The following is a 26,114-nucleotide window of genomic DNA, read 5'->3' on the forward strand; positions in this document are numbered from 1 at the left end:
TCCTGCAGTGTTTTCTGAAACATCTGCTAAAAGAAAAAGTGCATCACTCTAACGCCGTAATTAAATTGTTGCATGTGTGTCTCCCCCTGCAGAGTGTAAAGATGTGAACACTGTGGCCTACTGCCCCCTGGTGCTCAGGTTCAAGTTCTGCAGCCGGCCATATTTCAGACAAATGTGCTGCAAGACGTGCCAGGGACACTGACACCACGAGAAAAAAAAAAAAAAAACACACACACAGCATCCAACCTTTGGGTCCTGTTACACATTTCACACACAGTAAAGCCTGAAACCCTCCCACTGAGCCGTTGTAAACAGCAGCCCTCACGCTACCTCTGTCGGAGGAGGGTGAGATCTAACTGGGATGCTGTCAGACTGACCCGGTCCTGTCACTGGTCAGAGGGACTTTTTCTTTTTTTCCAGCCAGACTCTGGACCAGGCCAGACGCAGACGCCGACGCCTCTTCGGGCCGAGCTGAGGCTAAAACAGCCTGAGATGAGTTTATACATTCCACTGGAGGGAGGGCTGCTGAAAAACCTGGAGAGGCAGAGAGAGGGAGGGAGTAACTTTCCTACAAGCGTCTACTGGGATGAACCCTCTCTCTCTGTCTCTCTAAACAATCTCTGTTGTAATATTTTTGGTGCTACTTATATTTCACTTTTGGCCGCAGGACTGGTCGCCGTACTCTTTGAGTTTTGCCTTTGCTTTAGTGGCCTATTGTTTCTTCTTAAAAACCTGTATGTCAACAGGTGATATCTGCTTAGGTATGAATTATAAGAAAAAAAATCCACTTTGTAAAGAAAATGATTTTCCAGATATCTTTGCCCATGAAAAGGATTATCGTATATCAATGAAATGAGAGGTTTTGTCTCTATGTTATCTGATAGTTTGTTACTTGACCATGTTGTTTCCTGCTATTGCTTTGTTCTGTATCATTGTATTGAGTCCTCGCTGTTATTCAGCTGAAGTATGAGCAGAGTTTGATTTGCACAAAGTGTCAGCAGTCAGAGGACTTGTGTTAACTTTTATGTTTGTTTTGATGTGATTTGACTTGATGTCTCCATGGAAGCTATAATTGTCTCACTGCAGTGAACCTGCCATAGTCTTGCCATTTTGGTTAGTTTGCCTTACATGTTATTGCCTCTGCAGTAAAAAAAAAAAAAAAACAGTGCTTGTTGTATGTTGCACGCTGCCTTTAGCAATGTGAGTAAAAGGCAGGGCTCACATCACCAGGACATCTTTACATTATGGGATGTTGTATTGTGCTGTGTGGCTGCAGACTGTGGCAGAAAGTCTTTAAAAAAATGAACTCTAATAGCTCAGCTGATTGTCATTATCTGAAAACCCCCCAGTGTGGGCATTGCTGTTTTGATTTTGATTTCTTTTTTTCCCCTTCTTCTTCTTCTTCTTCTTCTTCTTCTTTTTGCCACATGTTACCACTTACTCGCCAGTGCTAGTAACTTTTACTGTGAGTGGAAATTCACAGCACAGTGAGACACAGTGAGTCAGCTCTGCCAGCAGGAACAGGCCCAGTGTAGAGGAGCGAAGACCTTTGACTCCGCTGCTTTCAAAAAGTGTTTTATAGTCAGAGCGCTAATCTGAGGATGGATTTACACACATATAAAATATACACACACATAAAATATCTGGTTTCTATGTGGCACAGATCTGGTGTACAGTATTCATGGCTGTGTGAAACCATCATTCACACAAACTGTGAGAACGTTTATGCTGCACAAGTAAAACTAAGTTTATCTACCAGTGTGCTAATTTTACATCTGCGATCAACCTTTTTTTTTTTCTTTTCTTTTTTCGCCACTTGGGTGTTTGAAAAGAAGTTGTGAACACAAACACTGACACATTTTCACCCTTTGATAACAAACTGGCAAACCGTTGCCAACTGTGATTTACACATCCAGCAGTTACAGAGCTACTCGTTCATTGATTTGGAGTTTGGTGAATGTAATCCCAGTATTAAGTCTTTTTATTTACAGTACCTCTGTTTTTGTTCTCCACCAGCTCCTACAGGAAATATATGGCCTTTTTTTAGCCGCTGAAACATCCACTATGTTCACAAGCTAATTGCTGACTGTGTCTGTTTGGTGCTGAACATGAAGTGTACAGATGTTTCTCTAATTAACGACTGTCTGTGAGCAGTGAGAGCGAACCAAAACACTTGCATTGTGGGCCAGATGGCTTAATCAACTCAGTATCATCAATTTTCCTCCATAGGTAATGACCCTACATTGTTTTCACATTTGATCCACTACAATGAAAAATATTGATTATTGCTGCTTTAATGGATCAACACTCCCAGTGTACAGCCGGGTGCTGAATTCTCTAAAACATCATCTAAAAAAAATAATCAGCAGGACAGAACAGTGGTTTAGATGAATCATTAATGCACAGATACGTAGGCCAGATGTTTCCCTTCGCTGCACAAAAACCGTCCTTTCCTGTGTGAATCCATGTTAGCTATTTCCCTTTTGTGGTATGAATATGTGCTATTTGCAGGAAGGGATGTCACCTGACCCAAAGTTGTGCAGTACAGATTTCATTTAAGAGTTTTATTGACGTCATGTTTAAAGATGCAGTTTTGGCTGTTTTGTTTTTTTTTGTTTTTCCGATCCTGCAGAGAATATTTTTAGAAATGCTGCCTCAGCGTCTGATTAGTCATCAGGTCTGACGGCATCACTGCGACATCCACTGTGCTCTGATGTCCACTGTGGCCGGACACTTCACAAACGTTCACACTGATGACAGCTGAAAGCAGCTCCACTAAATGTCACATAATTTCATTGTAAACAGAGGAAGCTACAGTGTGTCTTTTACGGGGAGTATTGTTGTTCCTTTTTTTTTTTTATTGTGGTGCTCTGGTTTGGATTGGTGCTACTAGTTCACTGTTGTTGTTTCTGGATTGTTGTTTTAGCAGTTTAGTCATTCAGTCAGACAAATCAGTTTTAGCCTTTTGTAATAATACCAATCTGCAGAGCTGGCCTGAGGTGTAAGAGTGCAGCTGCTCATTCTTTTTAACTTTTATCATATTTTCCATTACCTGAACTTGGTAAAGGGTCAGAAAGTACTCCTACAATGCAGCTTTTCAAACTAATTTTGGTATTATATGACAAATATTGTGGAAAAAAATAAAATAATGATTCGTAATGCAAAAGGATTTCCATGTCCTAAGAAAAATGGATAAAAAAAACAAAACAAAACAAACACCAATTCTTGGGACAAGAAACAAACTTTGGGATGATTAACTCATGTTTGTCTTGGGCCAGCCCTTCTGATCCAGCATAGAAACATAGATTCAATATGAAATTTTAGCACCTCCCTGCAATTATTCAGGAATGAAAAGATGGGAATACTATTTATATCATTTTCAGTTGCACATACTGTCGGACATACAACATTTCAGACTCAAAGGATAATTGCCAGTGGTCATTTGTTTTGTGTCTACCTGGGCCTAGAATAAAGGTTCACACTGAGTGGTGAACCTGTTTTGTTTTTGTTTGTTTTTTCTGAGTAAATAAGAGGGACAGTACCGGTAACTATTGTTTTGTTTTTCCACATGTTAATTATAACATGACATGTACTGTATGTTGTTCAATACTATAGAAGATGAATCCATTTGTCCCCCATGTACATCTTTTTAAAAGGAAATATTAAATTGATTAAACATGGTGCATTGTTGATTTGAAGAAATGGGATGTGATCATTTTAGCTCTCTGTCCTCGACACCCGTCGACCCCTCGTTGTTATATTTGTATCAGTGTTACAAACAATTCTCTGTACTTGAACTGAAATAGCTCAGTTCATCATATCCTCATCCATCCGGTGGTGGCGAGGAGTGCTGAGATCATTAGTGATGGTTTCCTATTTTTGGACCAGACAATCTTCGCGGAAAAGTTGAGGAAACAATGTCTTCCTTTGGTCTCATTGGGGCTGAGACACGTCTTTCATGTGACCTTAATGACAAAGACCAAAAGTGAAAGAAGGGGCCAGTCATAAAAGTAGCTATTTAATATGTGTGCAGACATGAAACAGGAAAAGAAACAGGTGGTTGATGGTGGCTACCATAAATGGATTAGAAATGTCTAAAACTAGACTAGAAACTTCAAAAGAAAAAGAAAAACTGAATTATAAAAACACCAACCAACATTTACCCATATTTATAAGTAGTAGACAAATATTTCATAAACCTTTTATAACACACTATGTGAAGAGCTAAAAGAGCATTTTTGAAATATTCATTAAATACAGTATAGTGTAAGGACTGCGTCAAGGAGGAAAACACCTTGCATCAGTTCAGTGCATGATGGTACGTGCAGTGTCTTTCTATGGGATGTCCCGCCCCGGCAGGCCCGCAAACTTTAAATTTAGTTCCCAGGTGTCTTGTCTGTGACATGTTTTGGTCAAAATACCCCAAGGATCAAACATCACAGCTCTTTTCATCCTCTCAAAACAGCAGCACGGCTGGTTTCAGTGCCTGTCCCTTTAAATGCAAATGAACCACTACTTGCCCCGCCCCTTCTACCGGTAACAGGTAGGGGTGGTATTATGCAAATTCGAGTCCAGTTACATCACTGGAAGACAACTGAGGGAACAGCTCGTAAAACCAAGTGGATTTCAACCTAGGAGCCTGCACATTAGGCTACCGATTTTTTTGTCAATTCTCACATGTTGGTGGCCGGAAGTCAAGACCAACACCCAAATATATGTTAAGAGCTTTCAAAAAGTGATTTCATATGTCCCCTTTAAGGTAAGAAGAACCACTTGTTTAACTGTATAATAACCTTTAAAGCAGTTAAGCTTGGTGTTGTTCACTAGGCCTACTAGGACGACTACACGAATTAGCCCACACTAGCCGTCACAGTTTAGCTTTGACATCAGGTGCTAACCGTTTTAAAAACATGTTGTTTCCATGGAGACCTTCAGTTAGCTATTAGTGCTGTGACCAGGCTACATCCATGGCTGTGACCGTTACTGCCATTGGTGTGGTTGAAAGTAACAAAGTACAAAAATATTCAAGTATAAATTTAAGTTACTCGTACTTACATTGAGTACTTACATTTTATGTTACCTTTATACTTCCACTCACTACATATTTCAAGGTAACGCTCCCCGCCCTCAAACGCAATGAGCCAATCACAGTGCGTATACCATACACTCGGACTCTGACTGACTCTGCCTGGACGTCCACTGAAATGCATTAGAGAAAGTCATTTTCACACGGTTTTTCTTTTCTTTTCTTTTTTTTAAAGATTTTAAGTTTTTAAAAATGGTGAACAGTGTGCATGGGGTGAATGACAGAGCAAGATTGTAAAACACATTTAATCCAGTTATTTTCAATCTTGTTGAAGTGTGAAGTTGCATTTCCCTCTCTGAAGACCTGTTAATGTTTAATTTTAGTAAGTGTTCATATGATCCAGTTGCTATTTCACTAGAAATCAAAGATTAGGGGATTTCTTTTTTTTCCAGTCCAAAGATTGAAAACTTATTTATAGCTACATCAGGACAAAGTTTGTATGTGTCCAACAGCTACAACAGTCATTTGCTGATTAAACACTGATGCCTTAGTGTTTAACATGTAATATGATGTCATACTTAATAATATACCAGTCAGCAGGACCAAACCAGTAGTTACTCAAGAAGGATTTTTTTTCATGAGGGACTTTAAAGGAGTAGCAGACTTTCATATAGTATAGGCTAGTATAGTTTTTTGGCACATGAATTTCATTCCCAATACAACTAACATATAAAAACCACACATACCACATACTGTTCACACCTTTGCCACCTTTTTCACAGAGTAACAACTCGGTAGCACTTGCTCTAGATCTCCTCATAACTACAGTACCAATTCAAAAGAGATAGAACAACTTCAGAGTAGCAACAAAATTAAGACCAACACAGACATGTACAGTACAGTCACCACTATACAGTATGAATAGATTGACCACAGAAAGATGCACAATGACCCAAAAAAACATGTGATACTGTATGGTGGCAAACAGATACAAAACTACAAACAAACGACTAGATAGGGTGGAGACATTTTACATATCCTGGGTCCCAAAGTCTCAAGAGCCAGGGTTTTAGATATGAATCTTGACACATTGACAAACCAAATGTGCCCTCTTGTTAACACCACCCAAAACAAGCATCCGTATGAGATCTGTTCCTTGTTGGTTTGGGTTTGCGGTGATTTCTCACTCAAAGCGACATAAAACATGGGACACACACTACAGTTTGACACCTACACACACACACAAAGTCCTGTCAGCACAGTGTACACCCTGTGTGAACCTGCATCAGTTATTACGGGCGTTGGATGCACCAGCTGCTCTGACGACACCAACACAACATGAAGTAACCACAGCCTGGGTGGAGCCGGCAGCTCACAACTGAAACACCATCATTTGGCAACAGGTTGTTGTAATTATCACTTTACAGTTCTTGTTGTCGTTGCCATCAAGACTCGAGTACAAATTTGATGGATTGATTAATTGCACCTTTAACATTTTGGATCAGCTGACACAGGAACTGCCCACAGCTGGTAAGGTTATTATTTTATTCTCTGGGCGACAGCTTTTTTAATATCATAGAAATACAGAAGTAGTGGCCTGACTTGCATGGTTGAGCATCTATGCATGCTTGCGTGTGTTGGTGTGTTGGTGTGCGTGCGTGAATGTGTGTGTGTGTGTGTGTGTGTGTGTGTGTGTCTGTGTCTGTTATCTCAGAGCAGTTCTTGTTTCACACACATTTGTGGGAGTATGAGGAAGTAGGTTTTGAATGTTGCACTGGATGTCTTGCAGGTCGCTGGCTGCTGTCGGCTCTCACCGTTCTGCCGGGTGATGGCTACAATCTGAAGAGGTCAACTTGTGGATTTTAACGACACACAACCACATCAAAAACGCACTGTCTGGGCAGTGGACACCTGAGGAGGAGGAGGGGAGGCTCACAGGACAGGAACAATGGTACGGTACCACCTTCGTTTTCCCCCCCCTAACATCTGTAACATGTGTATTATCTTAAAACTACAGCTTTTCTAAGTCCTTCATCTGCCTGCTGATAATTTAACAATCACATGTCTGAGGAGGTTAAAATGTGGATGTTTGTCCATCAAAAGGGACAATTTTCTATTTGAGAAGGTGAAACTAACTCACGATGAACTTCATGTCATCTCGGTAGATTCCCATTAGAAGCGACAAGAGTAGATTTTATGGTTTTAAATCATCAATTTCGAAGCGATTATGAATTAAGTAGTGTTTCCTAAAAGACCATCAATTCAGGGAACTCACTTCAGGGAACATGAGCTCCTTCTCAGCAGCAGCAGCAGCAGCAGCACCAGTGTGAGTTTCCTCTTTTTCAGGACAAGCCCTTTCATTGAAACAACTTCAAGGTAGCAAAATGCATTATTATCACGTTGTTGTGTAAGTTTGATCTGAGTACATTTCAACAACAACACTTAAGTGGATTTCTGACAGTGAAACAACACAGATTCGTACACAGAAACCCACACGTGAGAGGAAATTGGTTAAATAATGTTAATGCTTTGAATGAATTGAGTTGCACTTTAATCTCAGTTCACACGATTCAACGCACAGCTTCAGTGCTTTTTTGCTCGAGGGGTCTCTGATAAAAAACGATCCGCGGGCAGATGCAGGAAGAGAACTGGTAGCATGTACAAAGTTTATAAGTTTCACAAGAGGCAACAGTGAGGTGCGAGAGGGGGAAGTGGACTACAGGAGCGGCCTCAACACTTCCTCCTCACACTCAGAAGGGTCTTCACACATCCAAAATCTCACAGTCTGCTGCACTCAGGCAGATATCCTCCTTATTATGCGTGACAACATGCTGCAGGAAATGTATTAAAGCTCTTAAATCTGTCCAAACATGCAGATTGTGAAGTTAAAAATTAGAAATAGGCTGTGGCTCAGGAGGTACAGTTGGGTTTTCCACTAAGCAGAGGTTTAGTGGTTTGATCCCTGGCTCCTCACACCCATTTGTCAATGTGTCATTGGGCGAGATATAGTGCCCCCAATTATCTCTGAGGATTTACAATTGTTGTATCTGCATACAGTCCATTTGTTTTTCAGAGTATAAGAGTCACCAGTGTGGTTGATGTTAAAGTGAAGTCAAAGAAATGGGTCTGCTTCTCCAGTAAGATGTGGCCAATATGCTAATAGCAGAGTGAAACGCAGACAGCATCTCTGACCGAAATAACTTCTGATGAGTTGACATGGTGCAAAAGGGTAAACTTTTTTCTTTTCTTTTTTTTGGTCTTTCAACGCCAGGCTGAAAGTTCCTGTTTTTTTTTTTTTATTTAACCTTTATTTAACCAGGCGAAAAATCATTAAGAACAGGTTCTTATTTGCAATGAATGTTTAACAAGGCGAGAGTTTGAGATGTTGGATTTTAGTGACTTCTGCCGAAACCACAATAAAATAGAGGTTGGGTGGCATTCTGTTTGTGGTTTTTTAAAGCTTCAATCATTTGCATTTTTAACGTCTTTCTAGTAACTGTGTGAGAAGATCGAGACGTTTCTCATTGAAAAGTGGCTCCAGTGATGTCATCTGAGTATTGCAAATATTAGGAACTTTTTTTCACTGCAGTATTACAAATAAAATGGCCACAGCCAGAAGTGGGTTTTTTTGAGTGACGTTAAAGTCACAGTTCATTCACAGAGCAAAACTTAATCAAACAAAGAAAGTAGTAGCTGGGGTTACAAACAATTCAGGTAGCCTACACTTTTTAACATCTACATTTCGGCAACAACTGAGGTAAACTTCATTTACTGATGTAGATCAAAATGTTGTTTTCTGTTTCTTCAGGTTCTTGACATTGCATCATGTTAATTGTGCCTTATTGTGACATTCAGCCCTGATACAGTGATAGATTTTCAGCCAGAGGTGAGGAGAGCCTGAACCAATCAGAGGACAGCTGTTGTTGTGACATCACAAAGTAACAGAAGTCCTAACAGTTTGTTTCAAGGCACAGTTCCTGAACGTGGGACTGTTTTGGGTCCTTCACCGGACTGGACTTTCCCTATTGTCAACAAGTCCCGTGAAAAGACAAAAAACCAACAGATTTTATACTAAGTACTAAGAGATAGACTAATACGTTGTTGATTTTGGTACTTGGATAGAATAGGACAAGTTTACATCATGTAAACATCTATGAGACTGCTTTTTGCATAAGTGTGACAGTTTAAAAAAAACTGTGCAGTTTTTAGTTTTGTGGGGTTTAAGCAGCTTTTAGCTTATGACTTCCGTCTTGAATTTGGTGTGACCGATATATCTGGTAGGTGTTAAGACTTTAATTCAAGCAACAGAACTTAACAATAAACCCAGATTCAACCATGAGGGACTTAGTTTTGTAAGTTAACAAATAAAACTTTATAGCCATTTACAAAACAATAGAGGAAAAAGTAAATGCGAATGGAGGAGGGGAGCTGATGTGACGACTGTAGGTGGATGATGTGGAGGAGGGTTGCAACTAATCGCAAGTGAAATGAGACTAGACAGCAGGAGAGGGCAGAAAAGTGTTTCAAAGTTTGACTGGGACTGAACGGGATTGGCTGTTGTTTAGATCATGGTTAGATCTGATTGGTTGCAGAAAACACCTGAACTCACCTGACCACAAGAAGTGAGCCAAGTGACCTTGGTGACACTATGGATGGTTGTCAATGATGGATTGACATTGTGGTGGTAACAACACCTGTGCTGCATTAACACAGATGTGAAGAGGTTTGTTATGACGTTCAGCTCTTTACTTTGTGATGTGATTGGATGTTTTTTTTGTTTGTTTTTTTTGCAAGCTTCAATCAGTGACACAGTAAATACAAGACTAGTTAGTCTTCACACATCAAACAGACTTAGATCTTTTAGGGAAATCCAAAAACACAGGATATGAGTTCAGCTCAACTATGAAAAGTGTCGATGACATTTTAAACTGGAACCCGATCAGGCCTCGGGATCAATAACACAACACAACACAACAACCATGAATATAAAACATGTGGGTACTGTTTCATCACCATGGTATTTATTATCAGGTGCCGTACATGTTGTGTTGTTGTGTTGTTGGTTAAAAGGTTTGGTGTTTCTTCTCTAAAATGTCCAAGTTAGAAAATGAGCTCACCTCCTCTGTGACTTGTTGCCTGGCAACCTGCCTCAGCTTCCTGTAATGACAACCACACAGGGTTACATTTTTAAAGTACAGCAACACTGATGCTAGACCTGTGTCTGTTGCTACGTAAATGAAGTGTATTTCTCACAGTCTCTGTTTTTTCTTTCTTTCTTTCTTTCTTTCTTTCTTTCTTTCTTTCTTTGTCTTTCTTTCTTTCTGTCTGTCTTTCTGTCTTTGTCTTTCTTTCTTTCTGTCTGTCTTTCTGTCTTTGTCTTTCTTTCTTTCTGTCTGTCTTTCTGTCTTTGTCTTTCTGTCTGTCTTTCTTTCTTTCTTTCTTTCGTGCGTTCATTCGTTTATTCGTTTTCTCTAAACTTTAAACCAAAATCAATTATTCAACCTAAAAGTGGTTAAAATGTCAGTAAATTACAGATAATTACAACTGCAGATAAAAGCAGCCTCCCATCCTTTGTCTAAAATGTGTCTGTTTTCTTCCTGCTGTGTGATTTAGGCGAAGTACCACTGGCAGAGTCAAAATGTTAAGCAGAGTGGGGTGGACGACATGGTCCTGCTGTCCAAGATCACAGAGGATGCCATTGTGGAAAATCTCAAGAAACGATACATGGACGACTACATCTTTGTATCCTAAAGTCTGACGTCACCGCTGTGTTATTGTGGTTGTGAATGGCTTGTATTTTTGTTTGTCTCAAATGTTGATTTGACATTTTTACCACTACTGCATGTGAGATGTCTGTAAACAAACAAACGCATTGGAATCTTTGTTTAGATTCATGATGACAGGAAGTTTTAATAACCGGGGGACAGGAAGTTAAGTCTCAATGTGTCAGTTATGTAGCTGTCATCAGATAGCAGCTACATGCCTACCTTCATTTTTTGACGCCTCAAAGCACCTAAAAGTGACATTACCAAAAAAAAAAAACATATAAGGGCATCAATACAAGGACATTACTCTTCTCTGTTCTGCATTGGTCGATGACTCAACGGCTCACTTCCGTCTTCTTAGAGCACAGCTGAACTTACTTCAAACCCATATATAGAGCACAAAAAAAAGAAAGAAATAGCACATCAAATCAGCAAGCGAGAGCAGCTGACATCACCTCAAGTTAAAACACACTGCTATAAAAAAGTCATTAATGACTAATATACATGATCACTGATCAGAATGAGCCCCTACAGCTTAGTTTTTACCACATGACTGTCGTATTTGTCTGGTTTTCAGGAAATACTGAGGTTGCTGTGGGCCAGTAATTCCCCAACACCTACACTCACAGTCTGTCACCCCGCCGCCGAAATATCACTCATCACCAAATTTTTGTCTGTTCATCTCATTCTTAGTATCATTGTATTGATAAAGGTTAGGGTTTTTCATCATGTTCCTTAACTCCACTGCTCAGACTTACATCGGCCCCGTGTTGATATCAGTTAACCCATTCAAACAGATGCCCTATTTCACTGAAAGAGAAATCGAACTTTATCAAGGAGCTGTGAGTACAACCCTCCAATATTTTATCACCAACTCATGTCATGTGTGTTTAGTGTGTGGTAGACGTCGTCCATTAACTTGATCTGTTCATCTCCACAGGCCCAATATGAGAACCCACCTCACATCTACGCCTTGACAGACAACATGTACAGAAACATGATGATCGATGGAGAAAATCAATGTGTCATCATCAGGTGTGTGTGTGTGTGTTCGTCTTGTGTCGAGCCGCCGCAGGTCTCTCTTGAAAACAAAATGTTCGAACTTGATTGGTATAAGGTAAAAGTATTTTTTCCTTAGGTCCACTCATTTTGTCAAAGGGCTCATACAGTAGGTTTTAAGGGTTACTTATATTTCATTACACAACCTCTTGTCCTAAGGTTGGTTTGCATGCATTTTTAATGTTTTTATGTTTTATTTTCACATTGAATAAGCTACATGTAAAACTATCAATATATTCTTTCTTTCTTTTGCTTTTTCCAGCATTATATTGCACATGTGTAGTGACAGGATGATATCAGAACATTATAGGGCACTTCACGTCTTTGCCACGTGCTGGTGCAGTTTGTGGAATAATGTGTTTGTCTTTGTGACGTGTTTTGTCCTCTTTTTCATGCTTTTATGGTGTTGTGGTACTGTAGCGGTGAGAGTGGCGCTGGGAAGACTGTGGCCGCCAAATACATCATGGGTTACATTTCCAAAGTATCAGGAGGAGGATCAAAAGTGCAGGTATAGAGACAGGACGCTGCACTTGCTGCTTCACTATGACTCAAGACCTTTGAACTTCCTGCAGTGTGGTGTGTGGTATCTCTGCCGCGTCTCAAACGATCTCATTCAGTTTGTCTCTGTGTGTTGCAGCATGTTAAAGACATCATCCTAAAGTCAAATCCTCTGCTGGAAGCTTTTGGTAACGCCAAGACTGTACGAAACAACAACTCTAGTCGTTTTGTGAGTAAGATCTTTACCTCCGCACCAACTACAGATCATTTCTATGGATCTCAATTAACCGCTGTGTTCAATATTCATTAGGACATGCACATGTAGCCGTTTTATTACAGTAATAACAAGTCAAATCAGGTCAAATTTTATTTAGCACATTTCAGACTTTTGTGCTTAAAGCAGAAGTAAGTGGTCCGGTCGTTTTCGCTAATGCTGCGTTCCAGGCAGGCTTTTGAAATCGTAAATTACAGCTTCAAGTCACAACTTACGACTTTGTAGCGTTCCAGGCAACCCACTCGTGTTTTTCCGACCTGTTTTACCGGTGAAAGTCACTATAACGGCCACTCGTAACTTCCGACCGGTGAACTCGTACCAGATCGAACTGGTACCACTTCACGGTCGGAAAAATACGAGTTTCCTTGAACGCACCATAACAGTCCTCGTCCCTACGTCGCCACATTCACGGCGTTCCTTGGCTGCACACACAGCCCTGCATGCCGTTCTCTCTCCTCATTGGATAAAAACTGTAGGATACGATAAATGTTTTCTCCTCGGCTCAGAGCAGAGCAGAGTGACTGACAGACCCGTGTTTCAGTCCAAACACTCTATGTAAGTGATTGCTGTCGGAAGATATAACTATTTAAGACTTATATTAACACAAATATATCACTTACTTCTGCTTTAATGTGCTTAACAATAAAAGTGAGCACCATACAAGATACAAAAGATGCACACATGACATTAAAAAGAAATACATAAAAACAGATTAAAAAGTAAAATTAGAAACAAAATTAATAAGGTGTCCATCGAGCCAGTTATAGGCTTATGCAAATAGGTACATTTTAATATTGCTTTTAATAGATACAGTTGCGGCAGATCTCTAGTGGTAAATTATTCCAGATAGTAGGTGGAAACTAAAAACACAATTAGCTGAGTGTAGATGCGAGGTATGACAAGAAGGCGTTTATACAGTGAGCATGTCATCAACATACAGTAGGAGGGGGCTAAACCATTTTAGCCACTTTAAAATCAATTCTTTGTTTTATGGGGAGCCAGTGCAGCGAGGTTAAAATAGGAGTAATACAGCATGTTCAACAAGAACAAGAATTTAACAAAACATAAGGACTACAGTATCTAATAGGGGCGAGGGCTAGCTGCCAAGATTCAAATCTCAACAAGGACAGCACAGCCATGAAATTTTGTGCAAATATTCACGGCTCCCAAATAACTAAGAAAAAAGCTTTTGCATTGATTGTTGCTAAATTTGATACAGACATTGACATCACCCCTCGGGATGAAATAAAATAACTTTTGTTTTCCCTGCCTGCATCGTAGTTTGTCTTTGTTTCATGACCTAATACCTAGGGGTGGAACCTATGTACAAGCCAACCGGCTTCGTTCCCTCCTTGCACCATTGAAATTTGTGTGCTAAATAAATAAACTCTCTAAACCTGCCGTAACAATAACATCCCCATCAGCCTCACTTTGTGTTTAGCGCTGTTAGTAATGTCAGAATGCAAAACGCCAACAGTGTAAACAGCATGTTGCAATATGAACATTAGCAGCCAGAGACCCCCATGTCCGTAGACTCTTACTCTTCAAAAAGACTCAGCGTCAAGTATCAAGTATTCATTCAAATAGTTACACTAATGGCAATAAAACTTTTTAACGTATATCACCTACAAATGAATATGTAAACAAGAGATGTAATATATGGAAAACTGCTTTCTCATCTGTGGGGTCCCAGCGCTGTAATTTCACACCTTTAGACCACATGCATGTGTGCATCTTAGGTGCAATCCACCTATTTGTTTCCTGTTGATGTAGTGCAAGATAAATTGCAGTAGTGTGTCTGTCCATGCAAGTTGTGCAGGGAGGTGTGTGACTGATGATCTAGACATTGTTGTGCTTTGATCGCGCGGCCGTTGAGTGTAATCAGATTTGACAGATTTATCTTCTGACAGTGTGTTTGTCGCATCCAGCTGTTGACTGTTGATTTTTGAATCTACCAGGGGAAATACTTTGAGATTCAGTTCAGCAGAGGAGGGGAGCCAGACGGAGGCAAAATCTCAAACTTCCTGCTTGAGAAATCGAGGGTGGTGAGCCAGAATGAGAACGAGAGGAACTTCCACATTTACTATCAGGTCAGAGACTAATGTGTTACAGATCATTTGCAGATGCTGCATGCAAAAAGAGGAATTCAAATAAAAGCTTCTTTCCTACTCTGCACTGCACTGTTGTCTTCCAGCTGATAGAGGGCGCCAACGCTCAGCAGAGAGAGAGTCTGGGCCTCGTGACCCCGGACTACTACTACTACCTCAACCAGTCTGAGACCTACAAGGTGGATGGGACCAACGATAGCAAAGACTTTGAAGAAACTATGGTAAATATCCTGAAAACAAATACAGTAATTTCAAGAAATTAAACAATAAAACAATAACAAAAAACAGAAACATATAAATAACATATAAATAACAACAATAGAATATAAATAACAGCCTATCAGTAACTGAAATAAGAGAGTTCAGCTAAAACAGGAACATCTGGAAGTAAATTGTGATGTAATTACAGATTTAAAGTGCTCTGAAGATAAAAGTGAAGAAGGTTTCAAATTATTCTAGAGTTGTTCCATGTTGTAGATGCACAATAAGAAAAAAAAAAGATCCTCTGAGTTAAAATCTGCTCTTAGGGGTTTCAAAGTACATTATGATTAAAGGCAATAGAAAGTAGAGAAATATTTTTATTCCACAGAAGTTTTTGTTCTGACTTTTTTTTCTTCTTTTTGTCTCTAACGGTTATTCAGATTAAACGGTTTAATATGTTTGGTGGGGTATCAATCTGTAGATGAGGGGGTTGCAAAGTGGGGAACGCTATAAATCACGGCCCCAGGTTTGTTGTCTGGTTATATGATTAAACCAATCAGCTGAAATTAATTTTGGCACAAAAGTAGTAACTCAAGGGCAATCTTTCTGCTTTCATTACTTCTTTAAGTACTTTTTTGTCCTTACTTTGTCCGTACCTTTTTACGATGTGGTCTTCAGGAAGCCATGGAGGTGATCGGGATCCCAGGCGACATCCAGAATCAGGTGCGGCAGATCATCGCAGGCATCCTCCACCTGGGAAACATCAGCTTCATCGAGGCCGGCAACTATGCCCAAGTGGAAAGCACAGACTGTGAGTGAAATACACACACACACACACACCCAGACACACCTTCACACTCCTTACACATCCATGTTCACACCAGACACACACACGGATTAACTCAGCCGTTCATGCATGTGCACATTCTCACCTTGCACATAAAATTGCCCATTTTCTCCCAAAGGGATCGGAGTCAATTAGAGCTCACCACGGCTAAACCGGTCCCACGGCGGAAACTCCGCTAATTGAGAGAATCCGTGTGCACCAGCACTGCTTGTTGTTGTTTATCTTTCCTATTGTCGCTTACCACTAAATCCGTGCTGCACTGACTCATTATTTCAAGTCAGAATCACATTTATAGCAGATTTATTTCCATATTAAGTCTCATTTTGACACATTTGATATACTTATATCAAAATTTTGAATGCAACTTTTCCCTTTGTTTGCTCCAGTGCTCGCCTTCCCCGCCTATCTGCTGGGCATCGACCCCACCCGTCTTCAGGACAAGCTGACCAGCAGGAAAATGGATTCAAAGTGGGGAGGGAAGTCTGAGTCCATCAACGTGACCCTGAACAAGGAGCAAGCCACCTACACAAGAGACGCTCTGGCCAAAGCCCTCTATGCACGACTCTTTGACTATCTGGTTGAGGTACACGTACACTCGAGACAAAAACAGATGAAATAACTTTCGCTATTTATCCGCTTGAGATCCCTGCATGTATGGAGATAGATAAATGTGTTTGTGTTTAATATTTCTCTTCTGCTCTGCCTCTGTCTGTTTTTCCAGGCCATAAATAAAGCCATCCAGAAACCGTATGAAGAATTCAGTATTGGAGTACTTGACATTTATGGCTTTGAGATATTCAAGGTTAGCCCCTCTTACAACATAATGACCCATGATTTATTAGGCAGCCACTAAATTGCCATGATAGTTTTATGGTTGATTCATCACAGCAGGGTTTGTTTTATGTACTGTGGTGATAATCTGACATTGACTGGATTATCTACTCCTCCTACAGAAAAATGGCTTTGAGCAGTTTTGTATCAACTTTGTCAACGAGAAACTTCAACAGATCTTCATTGAACTCACTCTGAAGGCTGAGCAGGTAGATCCCATTCACATTCATTTGCTCTGCCTTTGTAAATCCTGTGTCCTGTTTCTCTCTCCTCTGTGCTCAGTAACTGAACTTGAACTGTTTAAAATCAATGTCTAAGTGTTTTCCTTTTGCATTTGTTTCTTTTCTGTCCTGTAATTTCCTCACAGGAAGAGTATGTGCAGGAGGGCATCAAGTGGACACCCATCGAGTACTTCAACAACAAGATTGTGTGCGATCTCATCGAGAATAAATTAGTAAGTCCTAAACTACCTCACCTTAACCAGCAGAGATGGATTTGAAGTGGCTCATATGAGGAAACAGGTGCACTAAACTAATTTGGTGCTCTGCTATTTAAAAAAAAAAAAGGCTCTGTCAACACTGACAAGAAAAAGAGTTAAAAAACACAGAGGATTTATCCCCTGGGACTGAGATATCTAAATATTATGGCTTTTGTTTGTTAAACCTAGATATCTTTAAGTGGTCTTTCTGGATGTTTATGGTTTTTCCATTATAAAATAACATATTTAATACACTGTGCGTGGAGAAAATTAGTTATTCAGCAAGAGCAGTCCAAATAAATTCATAGAAATATAAATGAAAAAGAAATGAAATAAAATAAATTACAAAATTTCAGACTGCACCATGTACAAGAAAGCATGGCTTGTTGTCTTAGCCATTAAACTTTTATAATATCATTGTCACATTCTCTGTGACACAATGTGAATTTGTAGATGTAGCTGGTTAGTTAGTTTATTAGTTTTCTAGCAGAAATAACAAACAAAATATATCTATTTATATATATATAATATATACATGTATATCTTTTGTCGTACATAATCTCAGATGTGAATGGTGATATTTGACAATAAAATTCCCTCCTTACAGAACCCGACTGGTATAATGAGCGTGCTGGATGATGTTTGTGCCACCATGCACGCTAAAGGAGAGGGTGCAGATGGCACGCTGCTGCAGAAACTGCAGGGCACTGTGGGGACGCACGAACATTTCAACAGCTGGAACTCCGGCTTCGTCATACATCACTACGCCGGCAAGGTAGGAACCTGGACTTAGAGAAACAGACTCAACGCAGCCGATCTGCATTGACATACAAGTGAACAGCTGCCTGTTAGGCTTGTACTTACATTAGACCACAAGCAATTTGAATTCAAAGTTGTATCAAAAAATAACCCGATAATGTTTTTCTTTGTTTTTATTATCAGTTCCTATCTGACTGCTAATCTTCTTAGCACCTTTAACTTTAACTTTTTTTGTCATCTCAGGTATCATACGACGTCAACGGCTTCTGTGAGAGGAACCGGGATGTGCTTTTCACTGACCTCATAGAGCTCATGCAAAGCAGTGAATAGTGAGTCTCCTATACACTTTCCAGGGGTTTTCACTTATTGTTGTATTTTGCAAAGAATATTGTTTAAGTAATTTCTCCTCTACTTGTTTCTTTTAGTGATTTCATCCGCAGCTTATTCCCTGAAAACCTCAACACAGATAAGAAAAGCAGGCCGACCACAGCCAGCTCCAAGATCAAGGTGAGAGTTGAACCTGGGAGTAACCATGTGGTAAAAACTTGAGGCGCTGTGATCCTTCCAGCTGCCTTTTCTTTTCAACGACATTTAGATTTCACGTTGATGCTTCCAACAGAAACAAGCTAACGACCTGGTTAACACCCTGATGAAGTGCACTCCGCACTACATCCGCTGCATCAAACCCAACGAGACAAAAAGGCCTAAAGACTGGGAGGAGAGCAGGTCAGTGTCGTCTTTGTCAAACGTGTACACATGGACGTTTAGCAAACACTTCTTAATAAATGGTGTGACTCCATCTGTTTGTAGGGCGAGACATCAGGTCGAGTATCTAGGGCTGCGGGAAAACATACGTGTAAGACGAGCAGGCTTCGCTTATCGCAGACTCTTTCATAAGTTTCTGTTGAGGTGAGTTTAATTCCACACGTGCTTCGTTTCACATGTTTGCCTGGAAATAAGAGCACAGTTTAAAGTGGTGATTGGTGATATGTGTGTGTGTTTGTGTGTGTGTGTGTGTGTGCACTGCAGGTATGCCATTCTGACGGCAGAAACGTGGCCGCACTGGAGGGGTCCGGAGCAGCAGGGCGTCCTTCACCTCCTCCGGTCGGTCAACATGGATAACGACCAGTATCAGATGGGGCGCACCAAAGTGTTTGTCAAGAACCCTGAATCGGTAACACACTGCTTATATATTTCATTCTGGGTCTCACAAATTTGAGTAATTCCAGTATATGTCACTTTTTATTTTATTACTATATGAAGAAGAGTAATAATTTGTTCATCAAAATATGTAAAAGTATATTTTATATATATATTAAGTAATGTTTTCAATGTGGGACCTGTAACTTGTATTTTTGCAATGTAATATTACTACTTAGGTATAAATCAATCTTCTTATTAGCAGTGCATCAAATGATACTGTGTGAAAACAGTATGAAAGAAGTCACAGTTTTCTGCTGCAAATCATATTCAGCCTTTTGCTGTATGTCATCTCTTCTCTCCCTCTGACTTTTCTGTCTATGCCCGCAAACAAAGATAAATAAATTAAAAAGTATATCACACATGAAATGCTGAGGCTTAAGAATCATTATATCAATACACATTTCCAAATAGTGACATATTTAAAGCAGTAATCACTTAAAAAATGTGTTTAGAAGCAGAATTAAGAATTAAAAGCTCATAGTTTAGGAGTCTGGTTACGGCTTTACCACTGTGACCTTCTCACTGAGTTGTTCTCAGTAACAGGCAGCAGGCAGCTGTTTTTGACAAACCACTGAAAACTAGTGTGCACCTGCTCTGCAGAAAACAGCAAACAGTGGGCAGACACACAGAGTATTATTTTTCTCATGATGGTGGTAGAGGTCAAAAGCAAAACTAAAAGAGAGAAAATGTGTGAATGTGTGGCTGCAAGTGTTGTTGTTGTTGTGTAACTGCTGGATGTAAAACTTGACAAAAACAATGATGAATGACACATGTAAATTCCCTCCTCAGCTGTTTCTGCTCGAGGAGATGAGGGAGAGGAAGTTCGACACTTTTGCCCGGACCATCCAGAAAGCCTGGAGACGATACATCGCCAGGAGGAAGTATGAGCAAATGAGAGAGGAGGGTGAGTGAGGGCAAACACACTGTCTATACCGTATCCACCTAATAACGTAATAATAAGTGTTTCTGACATGATTCTGGTGGCCCTCCCTCAGCCTCGGACATCCTGTACAACTCCAAGGAGCGGAGGAAGAACAGCATCAACAGGAACTTTGTTGGAGACTACCTCGGTCTGGAGCAGAGGCCGGAGCTGCGGCAGTTTCTGGCCAAGAGGGAGCGCGTCGACTTTGCAGATTCGGTCAATAAATTTGACCGCAGGTTCAAGGTGAAGCTTCATGAAGCACTGTGTTATTATCATTACAATGTTTTGACTCGTGTCTTAAATCAGCTGTAAAATACACATCTGTTTTTCATGTCTTTGTTACATTGTTAGGCTTCCTTATCCATGAAGATGTTGGTTTTAATATTTTTGATGTGGGCCCCTGGGCCTTTTTTGTCAGTATACCCCCTTGACTTCAATTCAATCTTCCTCTTGTTAGCCGTTTGCTACCATCTCTTGTGTTAGACTTGGCTTTGACTTGAGTCTTAAATCAGCTGTAGAATACACTAAAAACAATAATTTATCATCCCATTTGTTTCTCGTCTCTTTGTTACGTTGTTAGGCTTCCTTATCCATGAAATGATTGGTTTTGCACATAATGATTTCAGTTTTAACTCTAATTATTGTTCGTATCATTATAACCGGGTCGAAACCGACCCTAACAACACAAATGTCACCCAAACACAAGAGGAGGGTTAAAGTAAATGATCAGAACAATTGCTTTCTGGATTCATCAGAAAGGTCATGCAATACCTCTTCTGTTTTCTCACGTTGCTTATATTTCTCACTTCCTTTTTTTGCTTTCTATTTTGTTTTTACGACCCAGTCCATCAAGAGAGATTTGATCTTGACCCCCAAAGGCATCTATCTGATTGGTCGAGAGAAGGTGAAGAAAGGACCCGAGAAAGGACTGATAAAGGAGGTGCTGAAACGAAAACTGGAGTTCGTAAGCATCAGTGGCGTCTCTCTCAGGTCGGTCTGGCGCTCGCACACGATACACTACTAAAGCGGGTAACTGTAACTTTCGTGGTTGCTGTTTGTGGGTGGAAATACAAGAACTGGTGTGCTGCTCTGCTGCCATTAACCACTGCATTAGAAGCCGCTGTTGCAGCCACAGTAAAGACAGGAAATGAGCATATTCTTCAGAAGTCAGAATTCACAGAATGTGTTGTTATTTTTATCACTTTGCATGTTGTGTTGCAACGATGTCACTCAATTTGCACTGGAGACACTTTTCTAACACTTAGATACAGTAATAACCCTGACCCTGAGAAAAGAGTGCATCCTTCAGTCATAAGTGTCTTTAAACTTGTAGATAAAAAGCTGTAAATTACTACTACAGAACATAAACAGGAATGACTAAGAATGATAAACTACATGCTAAACTATTGCTACAGCTCATATTACTATAAGCACTTTAAATTGTAGCATGAAACAAAAAGGTTCATATATGGACCGACGTGTCTCCACAGTGCTGTGCCAGAATTTCTGTTTCAAAGTCTGATTACATTTATGGGTTCACACACTTTTGTACTGTTATTAAACAATAATCAGGTGCCGACATGAACATCGAAGCCAGTTTTGCTGCTTGCTGTAATCGTTCCTCCTGTTCATACCGGATATTAAAAGATCCCCTCGATCTAATAAAATAGAACTGAGAAACCGGAAAAATAAAACTGAGAACTGTGGATTTTTTTTCCTCCATCACTTATAATAAATGCAAATCGGGATGTTTAGGAGAAAAATTACGCCGAGCAGAAACTACTTCACTTCATATGAGCTGAGATGAAAAATCTACTGACATTTCATTTCGTTGGATTTTCAGTGTCTGTCAGTGCTTCACCCTCAGCAATTCACGCTAAGATCCGGACATAGTTCTCACTTGGCACCTGCAAATAATCCTTCACAAAACATTGTTGATTCATTAATGGAAAAAAGTCACAGTTGCTATTAAAACCGTGAGAGTGCAACATGCGGTCAGCAGCACGCACCAAACCAGGAGCCTCAAAGTGAAACTCTGCTATAAATACTTGTTTGTTTTTCTGCAGCACGAGACAGGACGACTTTTTCATCCTGCACGAGGCGCAATACGACAGCCTGCTGGAGTCCAACTTCAAGACCGAGTTCCTCAGCCTGCTCTCTAAACGCTACGAGGAGGTGACCAAGAGAAAACTGACAATCTCCTTCACTGACAGGTGGAGCAACACACTCGTACTCACATCCACTTAAACTGTGTTTGCACTGACACTCAGACCACTAATGCCTTTTCTTTGGTGTCAGACTGGAGTTCAGAGTGAAGAAGGAGGGCTGGGGTGGAGGAGGCTCGAGGGTGGTGGCCTTCCAGAGGGGGCAAGGAGACCTGGCCCAGCTCAAACCTGGAGGGAAGACCCTCACCATCACAGTAGGAGACGGTCTCCCCAAGTCCTCCAGTAAGTCAAAAAAATGATAATGTTCAGGATGGATGAAGCTAATGTTGTAGAAAATGTCACATACAAGACAAACGATCACTACAAAGAGTGCAAATGTTGCCCTAACTGAGTTTCTGTTTTATCAGAGCCGACCAGGAAGGGCGCCCCACAGGCTCGTGGTGGTGGAGGGAGAAATCACGCACCCAGCAGAGGTAACGCTTTCATTTTCATCGACAGATGCAGATAATACATGACAGTTTTAGACTTGATAAAAACAAGAAAGTATGTACATTACATAGGCTATAGTCCACTCAAATACAACACTTAGGTATATTTTTTATCGTGTTTTTAAGGCATTTTATGTAATTTAACCTTCGACTCCATTGCTTTTGAGAGGCAAATATTATACAACACTACAACACAGCTGCAGGCACACGTTGCTTTATAGCAATATCTCATACTGTTATATAGCCTATTTAAATTATATAAACAAGTAAAAGATAAACTTCAAATAATGACAGAAAATAAAATATCTGAATACTTCTTCCACCACTGATCATTTCTGCAACATTTCTACAAAGTACAATACAGTATCATAAGTTTAAAGGTAGGATTTTTTGTAGTATTTTTTATTTAGCAACAGTTGTACTAAAGTCTTTTATGGGTTTAATCTTACTTTTATTCCACTTTTTCTCTACTCAGGTCACCAAAATGGAGCACCCCAGTTTTCCAGAGCCTCCCCCGGACAACAATCAAACGTCACATATTCCACCCCGCACAAACAGGGCCGGCCACCCAGCACCGGCCCGCCCAAGCTCGGTGCCCACAAGGCCCCGAGAGCCCCGGCACAGAACCAGTACAACCAAGGGAACATGGACTTCCTCAATGTGCCCGACCAGGGCATGTCAGGGTGAGAGAGATCACTGCATCACATACGACAAAAACAAAACAAAACAAGACAAGAAAGCAGTGACTGCAGCATGTGTGGGTGGAGCTGATTAGTCACTGAGCGTCAGTGCAGTGACAGGTAAAATGACCTGTCGCGACACGTCAAGGTGAGGCTCAACGTTCAGTGAGCCCAGACAAACGAATACCAAGACAGTGATAAACCTGTTTTATTTCCATGTGGATGAAACAAAAGGGAAAAAATGTAGCATTCAGATGTTTTTGGTACGCACCCAATAAACGAACATCTGTTAACAAAAGGATATCTCAAAGGAATTTTAAATCGAAAGCTACTGGACTTGGTTATTTGTCTAGGACAAATTCCTAGACAAATAACCAAGTCCAGTTGAGATACTATGACCTGGACAAATGAGAATATGCACAGGCTAACAAAAGGATAGTTGATACTAACCAACACCTAAATATTTGATACTCAATTCATTCTTAACTAAAGTTTCAAAATCTTTTTGACCACTTCTGGAAGAGGCGCTGCAGAAAATATGTATTCAATGTTATGATGTATTAACATTTAACTAGCTGTGTTAAAAGGCCATTATTAATCATTTGATAACATGTATGAGTGTCGATTATTAGAAAGTCAGAAACTCACTGGTATGTATTAACAGATATACTGTATAACAAAAATGGAAAGATGAGCACCAGACAATGTGATTTTTTTTTAAAGCCTAGAAACCAAAAATATGCTCTAATTCTTTGCTCATAACTGAACGTGGCACGTTTGCATAAAATTGCATAATTTTGCTCTATTCCTTAGAATTATGTCTGATATTTAGCATTAATTAGGTCTGAAATCTAATTCTGTTGATAGATGTGATGTCACAAAACCTTCAGGGGGCTTCATACTGGCTGAGTCAGTACTACAGAAAGGATAATGTAGACATTACATTACTGTGGATCTCATTATTATTATTCAGTGCTCTGAAGTCAGTGTGGTCAGACTTTGATAAACGTTAATGTTGCTTTTTCTACAAAATCAAACCTTAAACTTCTTGCTCAGAAAGTCACATTTTAGAATATTTTAATTTATGGTAAAAACTGGTTCTAATAAATAAATAGCCTACAGTATTTTTGTGGGCATTTATGAAGTCATTAGTTGCTCTTGTTAATTATCTAGAAAAGATCTAAAATGTGTTGACGATAATGTGCAACAGTAATGCCCCAGCAGCCCCACCTCAGTTTTCCTGTGGCGTTTGTCTCAAAGAAACTTTACGCATTCCTGTCACCTCGGGCTCGTTTAATCTCTTTGTTGTTTCTCTCTCGTTATCACAGGAAGCAGAGGAAAAGGAGCATCAGCCATCGACCTCCCCCTGCTCCTAAACCGCAGCCTCGACCCCAGGGGCCTCGTTGCCGGGCGATATACCAGTATGTCGGCCAGGACACAGACGAGATCAGCTTCGACGTCAACGAGGTCTTCGACCTGGTCAAAGAAGGTGTGTGTGAATAAATAACCAGGAGGCTCTAAAGCGATTTGATAGATTTGATTCTGTTTGACAATGTGTGTAATATTTTCTGTGCAGATCCTTCAGGCTGGTGGACGGGCAGGATCCACGGGCGGGAAGGTCTCTTCCCTGGGAACTATGTTGAAAAGATCTGATGAAGAGGCCTTGATGGTTCCTGGTGGACGTCGTCGTGTCTGTGTTTGTTTGAGAATTATGAGTAATTTGTTGAAAGCAGCACACACTGTTTGCTAAAGAAAAAGCGCCTGTGAAGAATTGTTCGTGGTTGCGTGTTGGGTCGTCATCCACAATGGAAACGGGGCTGTTGGAGGTTGGACCTTCGCTGACATTTGAGCCACATCTAACTTGTTTGGCAGCGTGCTGTACAAGCAGAGCAGAGCAGAGCAGAGGAGACTGTTCACTGTTACGGTCATTATCATGAAAACACACATCCACTGCAAACAGCTGCTCAGGTTTCATGTCGGACCGTCCAGCTCAGAAAGACCCAGGAACAAGATCTTTGACTTCACACACCGGTCCCTACAGCTCGTTTATTTGAGACGTTACTTTGCTGAAAATGACTTAAAGCTAAAGTTACAGCCTTGAGGGAAAAGAGACCTGAAAATACTGCATTGCTTTATGGTGTCTACAGTGTTCATATCTGAGGCTTTTCTCCAGAGCATCGGCCGATACTGCTCAGTATTCTCCATTAAGTCACCAGCTCAATATCATGTGATGAAGATGCTGTATGAAAACAATGATGATTATGCAACAAGTGAACTTGACAGTTACATTTGTACTGTAATAAACCTGCTTCAGATGACTCATCAGTATTTACATAGACGATACTTCTGATTCACTTTTAAAAAATCATGGATTATTACTAATTTCTTGTCATAGTTTTTTGTTTCCATAAAAAAAGAAAAACAAATTTGTTTTCATATTTTACCTCAATGACTTTTGCACTGGTCTAGATTGTATCATCGCTGAGATTTCTGAATAACGAAGTACAAGTAGAACAAGGTGACTGAATCATTTGTTGTGTTTAATTCTGCCAAATTAGCATTTTGTTTGTCTTATTTGTCTTTTATTTCTGTAAAATAATGTGATTCCTCACAATCAATCAATATCTGTTTTTGTATAAGAGTAAAAGCAATAAAGAGGTTTTATTATTAACAGAAAATTGTACACCTGTTTTTTTACAGAGGTAATAGAAAATATTTTGTTATTAAAAGTTAGTTACAAATTCTTTTTTTTCCTCCTCTTGAATGAAGCATTTCAGAAACATTGCAACATACCAAAAGTGAAAATAACT

General features: G+C 40.1%; 2 protein-coding genes across 7 annotated transcripts in view; both read left to right on the plus strand.

Moving 5' to 3' along the window:
• Window positions 1-3,690, plus strand: part of adamts10 (ADAM metallopeptidase with thrombospondin type 1 motif, 10) — a 47,111-nt gene extending 43,421 nt beyond the window's left edge. For 4 of the 5 annotated variants that reach the window (XM_085774813.1, XM_085774817.1, XM_085774816.1 and 1 more), the window contains exon 26: window positions 93-3,139. In XM_085774813.1, the coding sequence (XP_085630939.1) occupies window positions 93-202 (110 nt within the window). In that variant the 3' untranslated portion in view covers window positions 203-3,139. Of the gene's footprint in view, window positions 1-92 lie in introns of all 5 variants that reach the window. The other variant, XM_085774814.1, reaches the window with a different exon arrangement.
• Window positions 3,691-6,382: 2,692 nt separating this feature from the next.
• Window positions 6,383-25,982, plus strand: myo1f (myosin IF). Of its 2 annotated transcripts, XM_085774819.1 has the most exons (29): window positions 6,383-6,556; window positions 6,816-6,977; window positions 10,640-10,768; window positions 11,544-11,633; window positions 11,732-11,826; window positions 12,271-12,358; window positions 12,488-12,577; window positions 14,581-14,712; window positions 14,817-14,951; window positions 15,610-15,742; window positions 16,165-16,361; window positions 16,500-16,580; window positions 16,732-16,818; window positions 16,977-17,063; window positions 17,695-17,862; window positions 18,090-18,175; window positions 18,272-18,353; window positions 18,466-18,572; window positions 18,657-18,755; window positions 18,876-19,020; window positions 19,839-19,953; window positions 20,045-20,214; window positions 20,816-20,961; window positions 22,038-22,184; window positions 22,270-22,418; window positions 22,544-22,609; window positions 23,100-23,307; window positions 24,633-24,793; window positions 24,881-25,982. In XM_085774819.1, the coding sequence occupies exons 2-29, from the start codon at window positions 6,975-6,977 to the stop codon at window positions 24,955-24,957; spliced, it is 3,273 nt and encodes a 1,090-aa protein (XP_085630945.1). In that variant the 5' UTR covers window positions 6,383-6,556; window positions 6,816-6,974; the 3' UTR covers window positions 24,958-25,982. The 2 variants fall into 2 exon arrangements, with proteins under 2 accessions (XP_085630945.1, XP_085630944.1); XM_085774818.1 differs by lacking the exon at window positions 6,383-6,556 and having other exon boundaries at window positions 6,791-6,977.
• Window positions 25,983-26,114: the final 132 nt, after the last annotated feature.

Source organism: Trachurus japonicus, chromosome 4 (assembly GCF_045865225.1).
Source record: "Trachurus japonicus isolate A0001 chromosome 4, Traja_1.0".
NCBI lineage: Eukaryota > Metazoa > Chordata > Actinopteri > Carangiformes > Carangidae > Trachurus > Trachurus japonicus.

Excerpts from the sequence above, each read along its gene's own strand:
- myo1f (XM_085774819.1), top strand. Across the intron at positions 17,064-17,694 it reads ATCTCATCGAGAATAAATTA|AACCCGACTGGTATAATGAG; the intron begins GTAAGTCCTAAA and ends CCCTCCTTACAG. Across the intron at positions 22,419-22,543 it reads CGGTCTCCCCAAGTCCTCCA|AGCCGACCAGGAAGGGCGCC; the intron begins GTAAGTCAAAAA and ends CTGTTTTATCAG.